The 15,410-nt window shown below is 38.5% G+C and overlaps 1 protein-coding gene across 6 annotated transcripts in view; it reads right to left on the bottom strand.

Annotated features, from left to right (window-relative positions):
- Positions 1-15,410, bottom strand: part of LOC108671363 (fasciclin-2) — a 62,014-nt gene that overhangs the window by 25,494 nt on the left and 21,110 nt on the right. For 5 of the 6 annotated variants that reach the window (XM_047882477.1, XM_047882476.1, XM_018158892.2 and 2 more), the window contains exon 3: positions 10,186-10,329. In XM_047882477.1, the coding sequence (XP_047738433.1) occupies positions 10,186-10,243 (58 nt within the window). In that variant the 5' untranslated portion in view covers positions 10,244-10,329. The remainder of the gene's footprint in view (positions 1-10,185; positions 10,330-15,410) is intronic. The other variant, XM_047882475.1, reaches the window with a different exon arrangement.

Genomic DNA, 15,410 nt, shown 5'->3' with positions numbered 1-15,410 from the left:
CTTACAGGCAAGCATGATGACAATTTCTAAAATGAAACCCATGAATGCAACAATGCTTGACCAACAATTCGGCGGATAATTCAATAAACAGTTCCTCACATCCTTTATGTATTCAGATGTTATGCAATCAATTAAACCAAGCTTAATGCCGATCGTCAAACCCGACAGAACACTTTTTCATACTCGTAATTTTGCCATTTATGAAAAACATTGTGATAAGAGATCTCCAAGAGAAACTTTGCCATAGTTCACATCACACACTCGCTATTTTGCTCGCAGAACATTATGCAGTCATGAATGGTACCAAATGATATTTCAGAGGTTTAATTAGCCATCGAAAACGAAGCACTTCGCCACCTTTACATTGATAGCAAATTATGTTTAAATCAGAAAAAATGCCACAGAAATTAGTTCAGCGTCTTAATTTTCACGAGAGCAACAATGATTCGATTACGCGATAATTTCGATTGGGAAGTTTCGAGAAAAAATCGATATTTTATTCATTTATCAAATTGAAGTAAATTAATAGATTTGAAATATCTACTTCATCGTCTATTCCACTCAGACGAATTTTCAGTCGGTCATCTGATAACATGAATATATGCTAAGATATGAATGGAAAGAGTTACGTTGTTGACGACAATATGCATCCAGTTACCTCGAGCCAAAAAAAGCTTACAACTTTGAGCCTTCAGCACGTTAACTTCATCAAGTGGTCTGGTCGCGGCGACTAGACCCTGAGGGCAAACTCAAAACTTAAGTCTTTTCATTTACGGTGCGTTTAAAAATATTTTCTGTCACTTTGGATGCATTTACTGTAAGATGACCCTTTACTATAGGAATTTACCATGCATAGTAACGTGAAATCTCCGTCCTAAAATGCAACTTACGGCCTAATTTACGTATGTGTATGAGGCTACGCCACCGTGTTCATACCAATTATTATTAATTGAATCTTATCGTATCTAATTGATTATTATCGTATCTTCTCTTATCTAAAGAACATTAATCCCTACTACGTTCAAGAAATAGAAAGAGACCTTTTCAAGTGAAATTGTGGCTCATACACTAAAATCAGAAGTCATTCCGCTTTTTTTGAAACACTCAAGAAGTGGTATCTCGTCGAGTAATATCGGAAACAGCTTTTATTCAATCATTTGAAATGTAGATAGTTTCCTCCTAAAATATCTATTAAATGCACCTAATACCAAATATTTTGACAGCATCGACTGTTTATGATAAAGTAATCATAAACGATTTGCATCTTCAAACCAAATTTTGATGTTTATTTGTCATTACCTATGTATTAGAATTGCCATAATTTTAAGTACAACTAGTTCGAAAAGGTAACTGTAAACATTTTCAATCAAAGATCAAGGCGCAACGTTGAAATTGTAATTTTGCGCTTGTGTATTTTTGAGTGAAATTGATGCCCGACTCGCTTCTGCGGTGGCCAGCATTCACGAATATGCAGCAGCAGCACCACCAGACGACGGCCTCTCACTAAACCTGCTTCATCTCACGCACTTCATTAAACCTCCATTGTCGACCTAACTTTGTGGGCTCATAAAATTACACGCACTTGGATAAGCTGAAAAATTCAACGGAGCGACCATAATGACCGCTAAGGTAGAAGCACATAATTTAAACGCGATACAGCAGGCGGGCAATGGCAAGAAGAGAGAGATTGACTCTAACATTTCCGGTGCTTGAAAAGCTGGTTGTATGCTTTGAATTACACAGCATTTAGGCCGGGAACAATTACTTGCGCTCCTTTATCGACGGATATTTCAACAATTGCAAAAATATAATTTTACCAGAAGGCCGGGCACATATACAAAATTATTGGATGCTAATCTTATGGCAGACTTTAATCAGTTAACGAAAATCATCTATTCTTCGCCTCATAGATATAAAGGAATCAATAGTGGAAGGAATAAAATCTTATCTTAAAATTGACTTATTAATGAAGGAGAAAACTTTATCATATCAATTCGATCTCAGTTTCATTGTTTTATTCAAAACTAATAGAATTAAATGCGTCGTTGATAAGCTGCAATCGAATTTAAAATAGAGAATTAGAGAATATATACAGGCAGTCATGCGACGGAAGACAATTAAACCGTCGGGCAGGGCAACAGAATAATGGCAATCATGACTCACTCCATAAGGAGAAAACAGAAGACAGACGGCATGAGTCATTGCACTATAATAACCAGTTACACGGCATTCCTAACATCAGTACAATGAGACGAGAACTTCGATCCACTGACGCCACGTCTGCCAGCATATACTGCAGGAAAAGCCTCTGCAGGGAACTTATCTCGTTGTTCACAAAGTTATTCTAAGCTTCAAAATAATAGTTAACTTAGACATCTGTTATCGGAAATTGTTTGCGAGTATTTAGGAAAATTATATACGAATTCAAACTTAGTGAAATTTAGGCAAATGTCAAGTCATGACAATAAAAAGATACTTGCTAGTGTGGTACGTATATGCAGGTTGGTCCGCGATTCAATGAAGTTTGGACAGTAAAATTGAATCCCGATACTAAAATTTAAACGTGATCGATAAAATATTATTTTATACCGCCAAAGTAGATCGGTAGAAAGTACGAAGTTCGCTTGGTTGTATGTAAGGTAGCTATAGCTCCTGGAAGTCAATAGCACAAGACCACCTGCCCTAATTGTGGCAGGAAGGTCCACACTTGCGACGCTTCTCTCGCATCGGCTATAATACAGACTACCAGCATCATGCAAGTTTTTAATCTGACTCGATAAAAAGCATACCAAGCGTAGTCGCTCGCACAAAATTTGCAAGCATCAAATATTATTAATATTTTAAATAAGAAAATCACAAATCAGACATAATTATACCGAAATTGTCATTTTTATACCGAAATTGTCATCATTATACCGAGATACTTTGGTATTAGAAATTTTGCCATTCAATCGACGATTGTTAAATTTGCGGGCACTGGAGGAAATATCATTTTAGTATTCACGACTCGATTGTATAATTTTATTCATTCCAACGTCATTTGAAGTAATAAAATTTTTGAAATTTCAGTTTCATCGATTCAAACTAGGCGAACAATCCAAAAAGTAAGCAGGTCAACCTGCGCTAGCTGTCTCAATTCCAGCGCATTCCTTCAGGAACGCGGAGTATCGTAACGAATGCTCAAACTTTAGACACATCTCACTAAAGGAGCTACTTTCGCTCCACGCTGTGAGCTAGTATTTTTTCAGCTACTCTTCATTCGCCGGTAAACAGCTATAAAAAGTTGCTAACTTCATTAAAAGAAGAGAAGCAATTATGCAAATCCTCTCATCAGCGTGCGTTGGACCACCGCCGAAAAATCCATGGACACAAACCGCCAGAAATAATAGATGGTATCCCAAAGAATGTGACATGTGGAAAGCCGCCATTTTATCGAGCTTCCTCAAATTAATTTTTCATAGCGCCAGGGAACAAGAAAGATTTGTGTAAAAAATTCAAGAACATAATGAATTCCCAGCAACCCAAATCTGCCTCAAAAATAGCGCTCGGATTAAGGACAAAAATTACTTTCCTGCAATACTTTTCTGTTATCTCGTTTAAAATTTTTCTGCAATCTCGCTTAACATGTGGTCTGGTAAACAAGGTTTAGAAGCTGGAAAAAACTAAGCAATAACTCTATGAGGAAGCATGCGTCCCGCCAGCTTCTCGCTCGTGTATTGGCATCTTCTCAGTAATGTCTGGCAAGAGCAGGAGGCTGTTTTCGCGGGCAAAAATGCAAACTAATCCTGTCAAGTTTGCATAGAAAGCGCACCGCCATAGCAGAAGCATTCAAGCAGGCCCAAGAGACGAAAAGGCATCCTGGTGTTTTGGTGATCGAAGCAAGACTTTGACAGAGAAAACAGCATGGGCTTTTGCCACGACGTTCAGTCAGATATTGCGATGCAGGCAGCAGCCCCAGCGATGGTTCGTATGCCACAAACTGTCCTATCTCGTTAAAAATTATATAAACAGATTTTCTACAGTAAAGCAAAGTTTCAGAAGAAAAGAAGAAACTGATCGCGATAAAATTTCGATGACGTCACAACAGGACAGCAAGTGCTCCGAAAAAAAAACAGATAAAAAGTGTCATTAATAAAATTGATGGTTAAATTCTGCTATGGAGTACAATAAATTACAAAATGGACAAGTTTAAATCACGATCCGGTGGATGCCATTACTCAGCTAAGTAGTAGTAAATCAGCTAAGTAGTTATTAAAATAACCGATACGGTGACATTTCTTCATAAATTTCAATATTTCATCTCAAAAGAAAAATTACACGCGCATATTAGAAGTAATATTAGAGATAATTGAGACAATTTACAGGGCAAAGTCCACTGTAGGAGCTCGATCTGCCCAGGCCAGCGAGTTTTGAGATCATCTCCATAAAAAGGACTAATATGGAAGTACCTGCTCAAGCGCTCCACAGGCGAGTTTTTTTGCACTACACGAGCTAATTGTTCAAGTTAACAGGGATTCAGTTCGAGTTATCGAGGTGGATTGAGCTGAGGTTCTCTTAAAATATTTAGAACATATTTTCTTATCAAAATATACTGTCAGATTCACAGATTTTATTATTAAAAATTTATAATGGAAACAAGCAATCGCTTTGCACTGAATGAATATCGTACGCAAGCAAATACAAGGGAAACGAGCAAGATATCAGGAGATGTGTGGCAGGTCAACTTCAGGAGTTGCATTGTATTTCCTCCGTTATTCCAGTTTCAGAATTAAATTAAAAGAAAAAGATGCTCTGATGATGACGTTCCGGAAAAATATTCCTGATCTGGGATATGATGGAGGAATTCTATAACATAATTTTGCATAATTCTAATGCATGAGCAAGTAAGAGGGCACTAACAGGCGCATATCACACTGCCAATTTATAAAACCATTATGAGCTACAAAACAACTGGGCCAGAGGAAGGAGCAAAAACAGAATAGTAAGCGCTGATGCTATTCACGGTTACACACAGCCCGATTGACTTCGTGGAGTTTTGCAAGTGGAGAAAAATCACGGACTATCAGCAGTGTCAAGAGATGTTGACATTGCACATAGCGCAACAACTTCGTGCAAATATCGACAGCAAAATGAGTATATATACTGATGAATGCTATAGGAAGAGGATCGATCGATAATTATTTTTAGTATTTAACCCTCATTAAACATTCATTATTAAAGCCTTCAAGATTGGTGTAATATATAAAAGAATGAAACTCCATGATTTAAAGGAGCTGCTAAAGATGTAGGAGCTCCACCTCTATCTGTATCATCGTGAAAATAACTATCTATTAACTACAGATTATTTCAATGATTTCGGCAGGGCAGAACGTAAGAACGACCGGCCATAAGTTCATGATGCTATCAAAAGGGTCAAGCCTGGACGTCGATTTTGCAAGGAAATGTGTTGCCGAGACCAGCGTATATACCGAGCTCGGGGCAATATAGATTATCGGAAACTGATCGCGAGTAGCGGGATGGGGCCAAAGATCGCAATCAAGGATATAAAGTGCACTCTTGTTGGTAATTTTCTAATTCCAAGCACTTATTTATACTGTGAAACTGACCAAACGCCTCAGATAAAGTGGAGATTACCCACTACAGAGTGAAGATATCAACGCTGATAAAAGCGGGTAACAGCCACAATGCAAAATTTTGCGCAAAGTCGCGCTTCGAAATTCTCAAACATATGCAATCATGTTTCAATAATTTTTTTTCTGTTTTGTCTCATTCCATACCTTACAGAATAAAAAACTTGAGCTATGCTGTGCGGAAATTAAGAATAATCATTCAAGTTTTGCAATGGCAAAAATAAATTTAAGATACAAACTGACACTGAACGTACTCGTCTTGGAACACGTTAGATATGCTGCAACTCATGACAGGCCTACTAAAATGCTATATAAATATGGACAATGTTTAGTACTAAATAAAACAGTTGGAAGATTGGAAGATAAATACCTTTTTACACATTGTGGCTTGATTCACACCAGACTGCCGGGCACGTGCCAAGCTTACGTGGGGGACCGAAAAAACCGGACTGATTCCTTCAACAATTTATATATATATTCAAAATCTTCTTTTCGAATTTGCTGGAGTGAACTTCAAGTCAATTGGGAAAGTTCCGCAAGTTACATCAATACTTCTACGTCGATTTTCAGGGGTTATGTCACTAATTTTCACATTTCCTTCAGTGCGGTAAGTGGAAGGGCAACTGGAGCGAAGTTTATAGTCAATTGATATTTTTTCTTTTTTTTTGAAGCGGGAAAACCACTCAAAAACTTGCGTTTTCCCCATAGCATCGTCCTTGTAGGCCGTCTGCGGCATTTCCATTTCAGTTTTTCACATAAGGCAAAAATTTGATGGCTGCACGTTGTTCACAAAAATCAGCCACCGTAAAAAAAAAAAAACGAGCGCGCAAATGAAGTGCCACATAAAAGTTTGCAATAATTCAACACGGTCTTCTATAGCGCTGCGATGCGTAGCACACTAACTGATTAATGTCAGTAGCATAGCACATACAAGGTGAATGTGGTACTACCAAAACTTCGCCCACCACACAGGCAGTCCGTTTTTTGGGGGGTCGTACCTCGTATGTAAGATACGGTCGGTTATACCTGTCCGGTCATTCACAGTTCAGTCCGGTCACGGGCCGTCCTCACTTTAGTCGCTTTCGTATCACGTGCCATGCCAGTCACGCAGCGTTGCCAACTGCAATGTTTTAATATGGTGTCTGGTATGGATATATTTGATATAGTATAGGTACTTGCTAAATCTGGTATATTTCAGGTATGTTGAGCAGGCAATCTGGTATAAACGAACAAAAAGAGATACTGTAGTTGGCACGCTGCAGTCACGTCGCGGTGTATGTAGGTATTACACAGCTGCATGGTGTGAATGCTTCTATAGAAATACATTAACAAATATTGTCCTGGATCGTAACCGCCACGTGCCCGGTAATATGGTGAAAATCAAGCCAATTTCTGCAGCACAAAATGAATCACTGCGCATGCACTCCTCACACAAGGACACTACTTGAACTGATATCGAACTTAACGAGGCTGAGAACTTGCTCGGCTACTCCACACATTCGAACGAAATATAATCCGGTGTATACTCGAAGAAAAACTTCATACTTGTGTTTGTGGGAAATTTGTGAAGGTGACTCTAGAGCTAAGAATCACGCCAGCGTCAGAGAGTTCATGTAGAGATGACAGGGGTCGTGCGCTGGCACGACAAGATCGAATGGCCGCACTGCCGAGTGAATTATGTCTTACGTGATAAGAACCTTAAGAATATTTATGACCAGAATCTTAGTCATAAAAAATGTAACTCAGTACTCACTGCAGTGAGTGACAGAGAGTGCATTTTCTCGTCGACGAAAACTTGAGGTCACAGACGGACAGACAGACAGACGGACGGACATGACGAGCACAATAGCGCCTTTTTTCCATAAATGAGAGAATGCACTAAAAAGAATGAAGAAGTGGTTGGAACCTTGAAATTTTTTGAGGTAAGGTCTAATTCGAAACAAAAATTCAACAGTTATTAGACAGCAAAATTTTACAACGCTATAATCGTGCCGAGTTCAGATACAGTATTATATGTGCAGTCAGAAAAGGGTAATATACAGCAATAGATTTGAAGTTGCTTGATGTCGAGTTCGATTATTTCTACCAGTTTTGCCAACGCGCAAATTGCACAAATAATTTGTTGGTAACGAAGTTGGATAGTTAAAATTATGCTATAACATCCTCCATTTCTACATAATCTACCTCCACACGGGAATAAAACTTCCACCACCCGAAAAAAGTTAGTCACCGACTTGGTTTCTGCAGTACTAAAAGTCAGCTGATCAAAGAATCGTGTGTACGAGACGTCGCAACACGAAAAACTGTGGCATAAAATCAGAAGTTTTGTCCGGAGTTTATGAATAACTTCATCAGAATGAGTAGCTAGACACATCGGACAAGACGAATACGACCATAAAGTAGCAAAGATTACGTCTTCCAGCCACAGCAATTCCTCGACTCGGAATAATATCTTTAGCCGCAACAATAAAATATTAAGGTAGCCGTGGCGAACTGCTGCAGCAAAAACTCGAAAATGTCGAAACTTTCGACGCAAGTGGGAAAGAATAATTCCCTGCAAGAAACAAGGACCGGGGGAAAAAACACCTGATCTCGGAGCTCTTGGCCGTTAAGTTCGCACGTGAAGTAATAAAGAAAGTTTCATTAGAAGAAAGCATAAGGACAGAAAGAGCCATAAAATCTAGCGATTTGTTAAATAAATGTTTCGAAACTCTGAAACCTGCATCTTCAAAGACATAGGCTTTTATAGTGTAAGTATGAGGATTCATAAATTTTGTTCAATATGAATAGGTAAAATGAAATGCGTGCATCCATTTAAAATATTTGCGATGTCAAGTTGCTGGCTATTCTGTTAACCATGGTCTGAAATGAATCCTAGAAATAAATTTCAATCGATAGGAACTATTTAAAATTTTGATCCGCCGCCGAACTAAACCACAGAAACTATTTATCAAATCATGTGCACAAGTTTTGCGATACATACACACGTACAACGAACAAAATAAAACATAAATTGAAGATAAATGGAGTGTTGTCATTGATAGAACAAGTTGGTTTGCCAGAAAGGAAAAATAAAGAGCAATATCGATGGAAGAACACTGCAAGGAGGAGACGTTCGCGAAGAAGAAACGCTATCCTGAGAGGTAGATTTTCCCCTCAGTTTGCTTAATCGCCTAATCTGGCTTTCTAATGCAAACCGATTTATTGGGAGGCGGCAGTTCACAGAATAGAGATACTCAAAAATGACACTGAAAAACGAGCCCATCGAGAAGTTCCAGTGAATGCATTTAGCCCGCACATCAATGAGAGGTTACTTATTGATAAGAAATACAATCTAGAATGATAAAATTAAGCTTTCATCATACACCATCCTCGGATAATTATGCATCAAGCACATGCAGAAGTGCTTTTCATGAAGTTAAAAAAACTCGATCTGACTTATACACAATTAAGTTCGCTAAACACTAATTAAGCCCTTATTATAAGAAACAGTAAACAGACGAATAAATACTAATCATGATATATATGGTTACAGAGGAAAAAATACCATCACTTGTGTTGGAAAACGAGAAATGCACTGTCCCATTATTCTACGAAGAAAATAATCTAAGGCAAAGAAAAAAAAAACATAATTTTTGGATGGAAGCAGCCGAGCAAGGTTGACCTGACAGGGGGAGGCAAATTAAGAGAGCTGCATTAATAAAGGCACAGAAGGAGCTTGTGATCGATGGCCTGCTACGCTGTGGGCCGTGGACGACAAGGCCCACATAAGACGGATGATGAGCGATGAGCAGATCAGGCCTCCTCACAGGCAACGGTCACAATAACGCTTATAATTTCTAATACGCGTTATACATGAGTGAGTAACCGTGTAGAGAGAGAAGGATATTTGTTCGTTAACAGATACCCAGTGTTAATTATGACAGGTGGATACAAGACCTCTTATTGTTTAAAATCTGAAATATAATTGCAATACGAACTTTGAAGATCAAGTACATTTGAAGTTATCTTTCCTATAATATGCAGTTCCCCAATATTTAGATGATTCGGAAGGATTGCATCATCGACAATATCGATTAATGAATTATGCCTCGATATCATTTGGAGAAATGTTAATAATAATTTTCATTGTTGTGTCAAACGCACAAAACAGTCCAACCAACCTTACGATGATAAATATAAACTTTAACGATCCAACTTCCATAGAAACGATAGGTAATAAAAAAACGTACAATTTAATTCAAACTTAGATCGCATAGATAAATTTCACGGTAAAACTAAACAAATAGATTTTCCGATACTCGACGACTATTAATCACAAAAATAACGCGTCATTAAATTTGGATATATTGCTTGACAAAGTTTTCTCCATTACCAAATTGCATCAAATATTAGCTTCGTGACGAACTAAACAGAGCCCGCTTGCTCCTAGCCGGGACTGACCCGCAGCTGGCATTAAAAGTCCGACAATAAACAGAGACTTGGCCATTAATTCTCAGAAGAAGTTGTTTGCGAGCGACAGAGATGTAGAATTGAAAACGGCTGACAGACTTACCCTGGAATAGCTGCAGGAAGACCAGCAGCATCAGCTGCTGAACATTTCTTGTTCTCATCTTCAAGCCGGCGGTGGTGACTCTAACGGACGCAGCGTTTAGGTGTAGCCAAGTCCTCAACGAGGAATATCTTGCCTTGACCTGCACTGAAAAATATAGGACAGAATTAAATAACATTAATCACTAACCAACTCATTCTATCTACACCAACAACAGGAATAAAAAAGATTGACATGCAGATGAACATGGGACCAATAGAATTTAAAGTTCCCCGCACTCGAAGGTGACCTGTTAATTTGTCACTTGAAAGATGTGTACAATGCAAATGTTATGAATTAAGGATAAACATCTTCTACGCAATTCACAATCTTGCAGGAAACATCAGAAATTATTAATTAATCAGAATATCCTAATGGAGCGCCCTTGCAAATTAAATGTTTCGAATAAAATAATCTGGCATGCGCTGAGGAGCAAAAGCTTGGTTCGTTGTGCTGGCCTCGTTAGTTGGTCAGGACGTTGCATCACGGATTGAGAAGCGACTATTTCTTGAGTTTGCCCAAGGAGACTTCAGAAAAGAAGGGCATCTTTTACCGAAAAAAGCCTCATAAGCAAACAAAGTTGCTCAAGGATTTTGCAGGAAGGTAATTAGCAGCAAGCCGTGAGAAGAAGAGTAGGCGTTAAGTTAAACCATCTAAAAAACTTGCAACAAACATCGTTAGTGTCGAGATAAGCAATCGCAAAACTAAAAGACAAAAACAAGGTTATCAAGAAAAAAAAAATCGCGTATTTCGGAATGTACATTCAACTACATGCGACGACAGAATTCAAAATAATACAGTTGAACTATTAAACGACATACGGGGGCATGCATTAATTCGAATTATGCCAACTATTCGAAGTAGCGCTAAATTTTCGAAAGAAACGTTGCGCGCCACACTGTTGTGTCAATATATAGTCACCAGAAAACCATTCAATTCTCAAAATAATATAAAATACTTTTTTAAGAAATAAATCTGATTATCACTTTTTCAAGACAACGTACCTAAGTCATCTGATAAGGAAATATATTCGTCGGTTTATAGCAGTAACACAAGTATACGGGATATAACAGCGGGCAACAATAAACGCAAAATTGTGTCACGGCAGGACAATTGAAAAACAGTACAATATTCTCACGGCAGTGCCGACATAGAATAACTAAGAAAATCCGTACTAATGGCCCATAGTTCGGCCATCGTCACAGGATTCACGAGTGCTATCCACTTCCATCACATTTGGCGCGAGCGCCGCTCATCAGATACTCATCTTAATCCGTGGCCTCAGGAGACGTGGCTTTTGATGTGCCCTGAGAGCAAGAATGTGAGAGGCGCGTTTAGCCTCCTGATAACGAGGCTTTATGAGCACCCAGTTGCTCTATCGCATCCATTGTAAGCTACTGCCGTTACTGAGCTTGAGTCCTACCGCCAGCATCGCAATCTGGGACGAACAGTGCATCCAGGCCTATAGGCAGCCTGTGCAACCCATGGACGTAATGCAGAGAGTTGAAAGTTTCAGCAGTTACTGCTTATATTGCGCTCCGTGCGATGGAATAGGCTTTCCTAACTGAATGCATTGAAATAGAAGCAGACTTTAAATGAGCTTTGGGTAACCTGATTTAGAAGTATTATGCGTTAAAGAAGAACTGCCGTAAAGATTCAACGTGTTGCCGTTCGAGAGCCTTGCAAATATAGAGGAAAAAATCACCTACAGTACAGCCTTTATAAACTTTAAATTTATGTCCAGCTTCAATCGACGATCGCCTCGAGACTTGAAACACACTTCAATTCGTAAGAAAACGTGAATGCGTGGCTTACGAAAGATAAAGCAAATGAAGAATAAAAAGTTACTTCATGACCATTTTAGATAGTTTTCTGATGGCGCAAAAGCAAAGGAAAACAAACGCAATGAAAAACGATGATGTTTAGGGTTGAAAAAAAATATATATATATAAATTTCTGGATCCAAAAGCATTTCCTTCAAATGGGAATTCTCAAAAGAATGTCGTTCTCAAAAGAATTTCCGTTACAGATCATTCACAGAGTTGTTAGCTCTCGCATATTGTATATGGGATGCGCAGGCGAGCCAGCGCGGGAAAGACATCACGTTATTCCCTGATTAATTCATCCCTTATAATAAGTATTAATATAACGCTTTGACGGCACAAGTAACGAAGTGTTTTATTTCTTCAGTGAATTTTAATGCCCCGAATTATGCATTTAAATTTATACTATAATTATGTAATTTAATCCAAGCTTATTTTAAGAGGCGGCATATGAAATTTCCAACACATAATTAGAAAAAAACGACTATTCCATCATTGAATAAAAAAAACGACTGTTCTATCAATGAATCAAAACTATAACTCGCAATATTAAATGCACGATAGATAGAGGAAGTAACAATCATTACTGCAAACCTATTCGTTCCCTCGAATAGACCGTAAACGGGAAAAATTTACAAATGATTCGGAGGAACGTTAAACTGGAGGACCGAAACAATTATAGGAATGCAGCAGTGCAGTGAAGGCTTGGATGTCAGGAAGGCATTCCACAGCAGTTGCAGGACCGAGCAAGATCTCGTAGAGCAAATACGACAGCACGATCAAGGAGATGCTCTTCGTTAGCATTATTTACACGAACGAGTCGTTACTTTCAAGAGAACAAAGATGTGCGCGCATGCAACCTGAACCAAAGCAGGTAGACCACATCTAAAATCTACTGTACGAAAGATGACATGTGGCAGCACACGCAGCTCCTTAAAACCATTTTCGTTCCACGAATTTTTATGATGCATGATAGACCCACTCGATCTCGTCCCTCACACTTGAAACGAACTTGCTATTTTTCGACCTCATCCATTGTATCTTGCACACGAAATAGGGGAGGCCCAGTCGCCGGCCTAGTTCCTTGCACCCGAAAAGTAGTAGGCTTCACTCGATCGCTCCCCTAAGTTTGGATGGCCTCATTCCAATCTGACGGGGATCTGCTTTGAAGCCATTAATCAGGAGCAGCGGATGTGAAATATTGCGTCTGGTAGACACCACACTCCGCAATAATTAGGGGGGAGAACATGCGAACTAACATAAAACAACATCGACAAGAAAGCTCACGTACGAGAAGGATTCCGACAAACCCCATTTATTTGAAGCCTCTGGGGAGCTCAGCTGCGCCGCGTTGCTGACAGCATAAGTAGCGTTCTTTAGACGCCTTCAAATTAAACTCCCAAGCTAAACTTCAGGAACAATTTATGGAAAAAGGGGCAATACAATGACCATAAGAGACCTATCAAATAACACTACGTAACCGTACCGTCACAGATTTCTTGACGGGTTAAAAGAATGAGAATGACCTATCAACCAGCAATCCGTACGAAATCCTAACAGATTTATTGACTGTAACCGAGTTTCAGCGTTAGTTAGAATTTTTAATTGCCGAGATTTTAGTTTTCGCTCTATAGCTGCTCAATATGAGCAACAGTAGAATAATTATTGTTCATTTGGTCGCACGGTAAATTCTAATGAATTCCGAGACGTTTTATTCGCATGAATGCAAGGACTGACATGATCAGTCTTTGTATGTTCTCGCATCGCCCTATGTAATGCTTTCAATTTAAACCACAATGGTACATTCAACCAAAAACTATTGCCTAATTGAATTATTCAGTCAAATAATAATGGATAGCGTTAATAGTATAAGCTTAACAAAAATTAGAGTATCGACAGCAAGTAGAACGATGGATTAATTAAAGCTAAGTCTCAATTTACAAACGACTATGGTAAAGGCCAGACATCCACCCAGCATAAAGCATATGCAATGTATGCGCTCTCTGAACTCGGCATCAGAAGTGATGGCACTAACCAACAGAGCGCCAGCAGGCACACTAGAACAGCAAGAACAACCCCCTTGTCTCAGCACAAGCCGTGTATGGAGGCCGGCATTTGCATCGGAGAGACGTCACAGCTTCCAACAAAAGCGACACAACTGCACTTCTTCCGTCTCGGTATCCATGCGTAGCTCCTCAAGAATCCCTGAATTGCATCATTTGAGGTTTTTGACGTGTAACTATTGTGTTCAAATTTTCTTTTCACATCTCTCAAGATTTTGTCTTAGGTTGACCGTAACTATAAGCTAGAAAATTGCTTGAAGGAAATAAGATGTTGATAATAACATTAGCAGTACAAACGATAACAAATTTTGAAGATGTACAATTAATGCCTATGCTGAAAAAAATTAATGCCTATAATTCAAAATGAAAAAATTATATAATAATAATAATTTAAACTCAAAATATAATTAATGCCTATAATTCAAAACTCCGCAAATAATCGAATTTCGCACCCAAGTTCCGCGATAAGGCATGAGACAGCAGTATGTCGACGATCAGCTATAAAATATAGAACCTCCCATAACAAATTATCCTGCCAAACAAATTGATTTGATATAACAAAATAAAAATAAAAATAAAAAATACAAATAAAATAAAATAACAACCCCATAATAATTTATCCTTCATTTCCATTGATACACCATAATTGAAGTTGTTTATACATGTTTTACAGGTTTATTACGAATACCTTTGTGGCGCTCCTAGCAAGTTAGTATCTAATATCGTTCAAACGAAGCTCCTGATAAGGCCACTTTACCTTGATTGCTATCTTTTCATAAATAATGCAAGTTTAATTTGACATCAAATATTCGAACAGCAATCAAAGCGAGCTACTGCCTATAAACTTTGGGTGAAATTAAGAGATTGCGGAATGATGGAATTCAACGAATTAAAATGAAATAAGTATGAAGTAATCCTCATATGCAGTAGCTACTTATTTCACAAGTTACGAAAATGATCACTACCGGAAATTCACGGAGAATGTTGAGGAGGCGCTAAATTACCGGAGAAAAATTAAAGATGTAGAGATAAAATTAGGAAAATAAATAATCAGTTCGTAAAAAATAAAAACAGCAATCCAGAAATAAATTTTCGTCATACCATGCTCGGCAGGGCTTATCATTAGGCGCCTCACATGGAAACGCAATTGCAGAGAGACAGATTTTGTGACTTCAGCAGCCCATGAGGCCTTCAGGCTGTCGACGTCTGCTTACGTTTACTCAAGCAAACCAATCATGCCGGCCACCCCTACTGCATCAACAGCTTGAGGATATTGCTCAAATTGGTGGTTTTTATTGATCCT

This window comes from Hyalella azteca, unplaced genomic scaffold, assembly GCF_000764305.2.
Source record: "Hyalella azteca isolate HAZT.00-mixed unplaced genomic scaffold, Hazt_2.0.2 contig10517, whole genome shotgun sequence".
NCBI classification, from domain to species: Eukaryota; Metazoa; Arthropoda; class Malacostraca; order Amphipoda; family Hyalellidae; genus Hyalella; species Hyalella azteca.
This window is presented reverse-complemented; position numbering and strand designations above follow the sequence as displayed.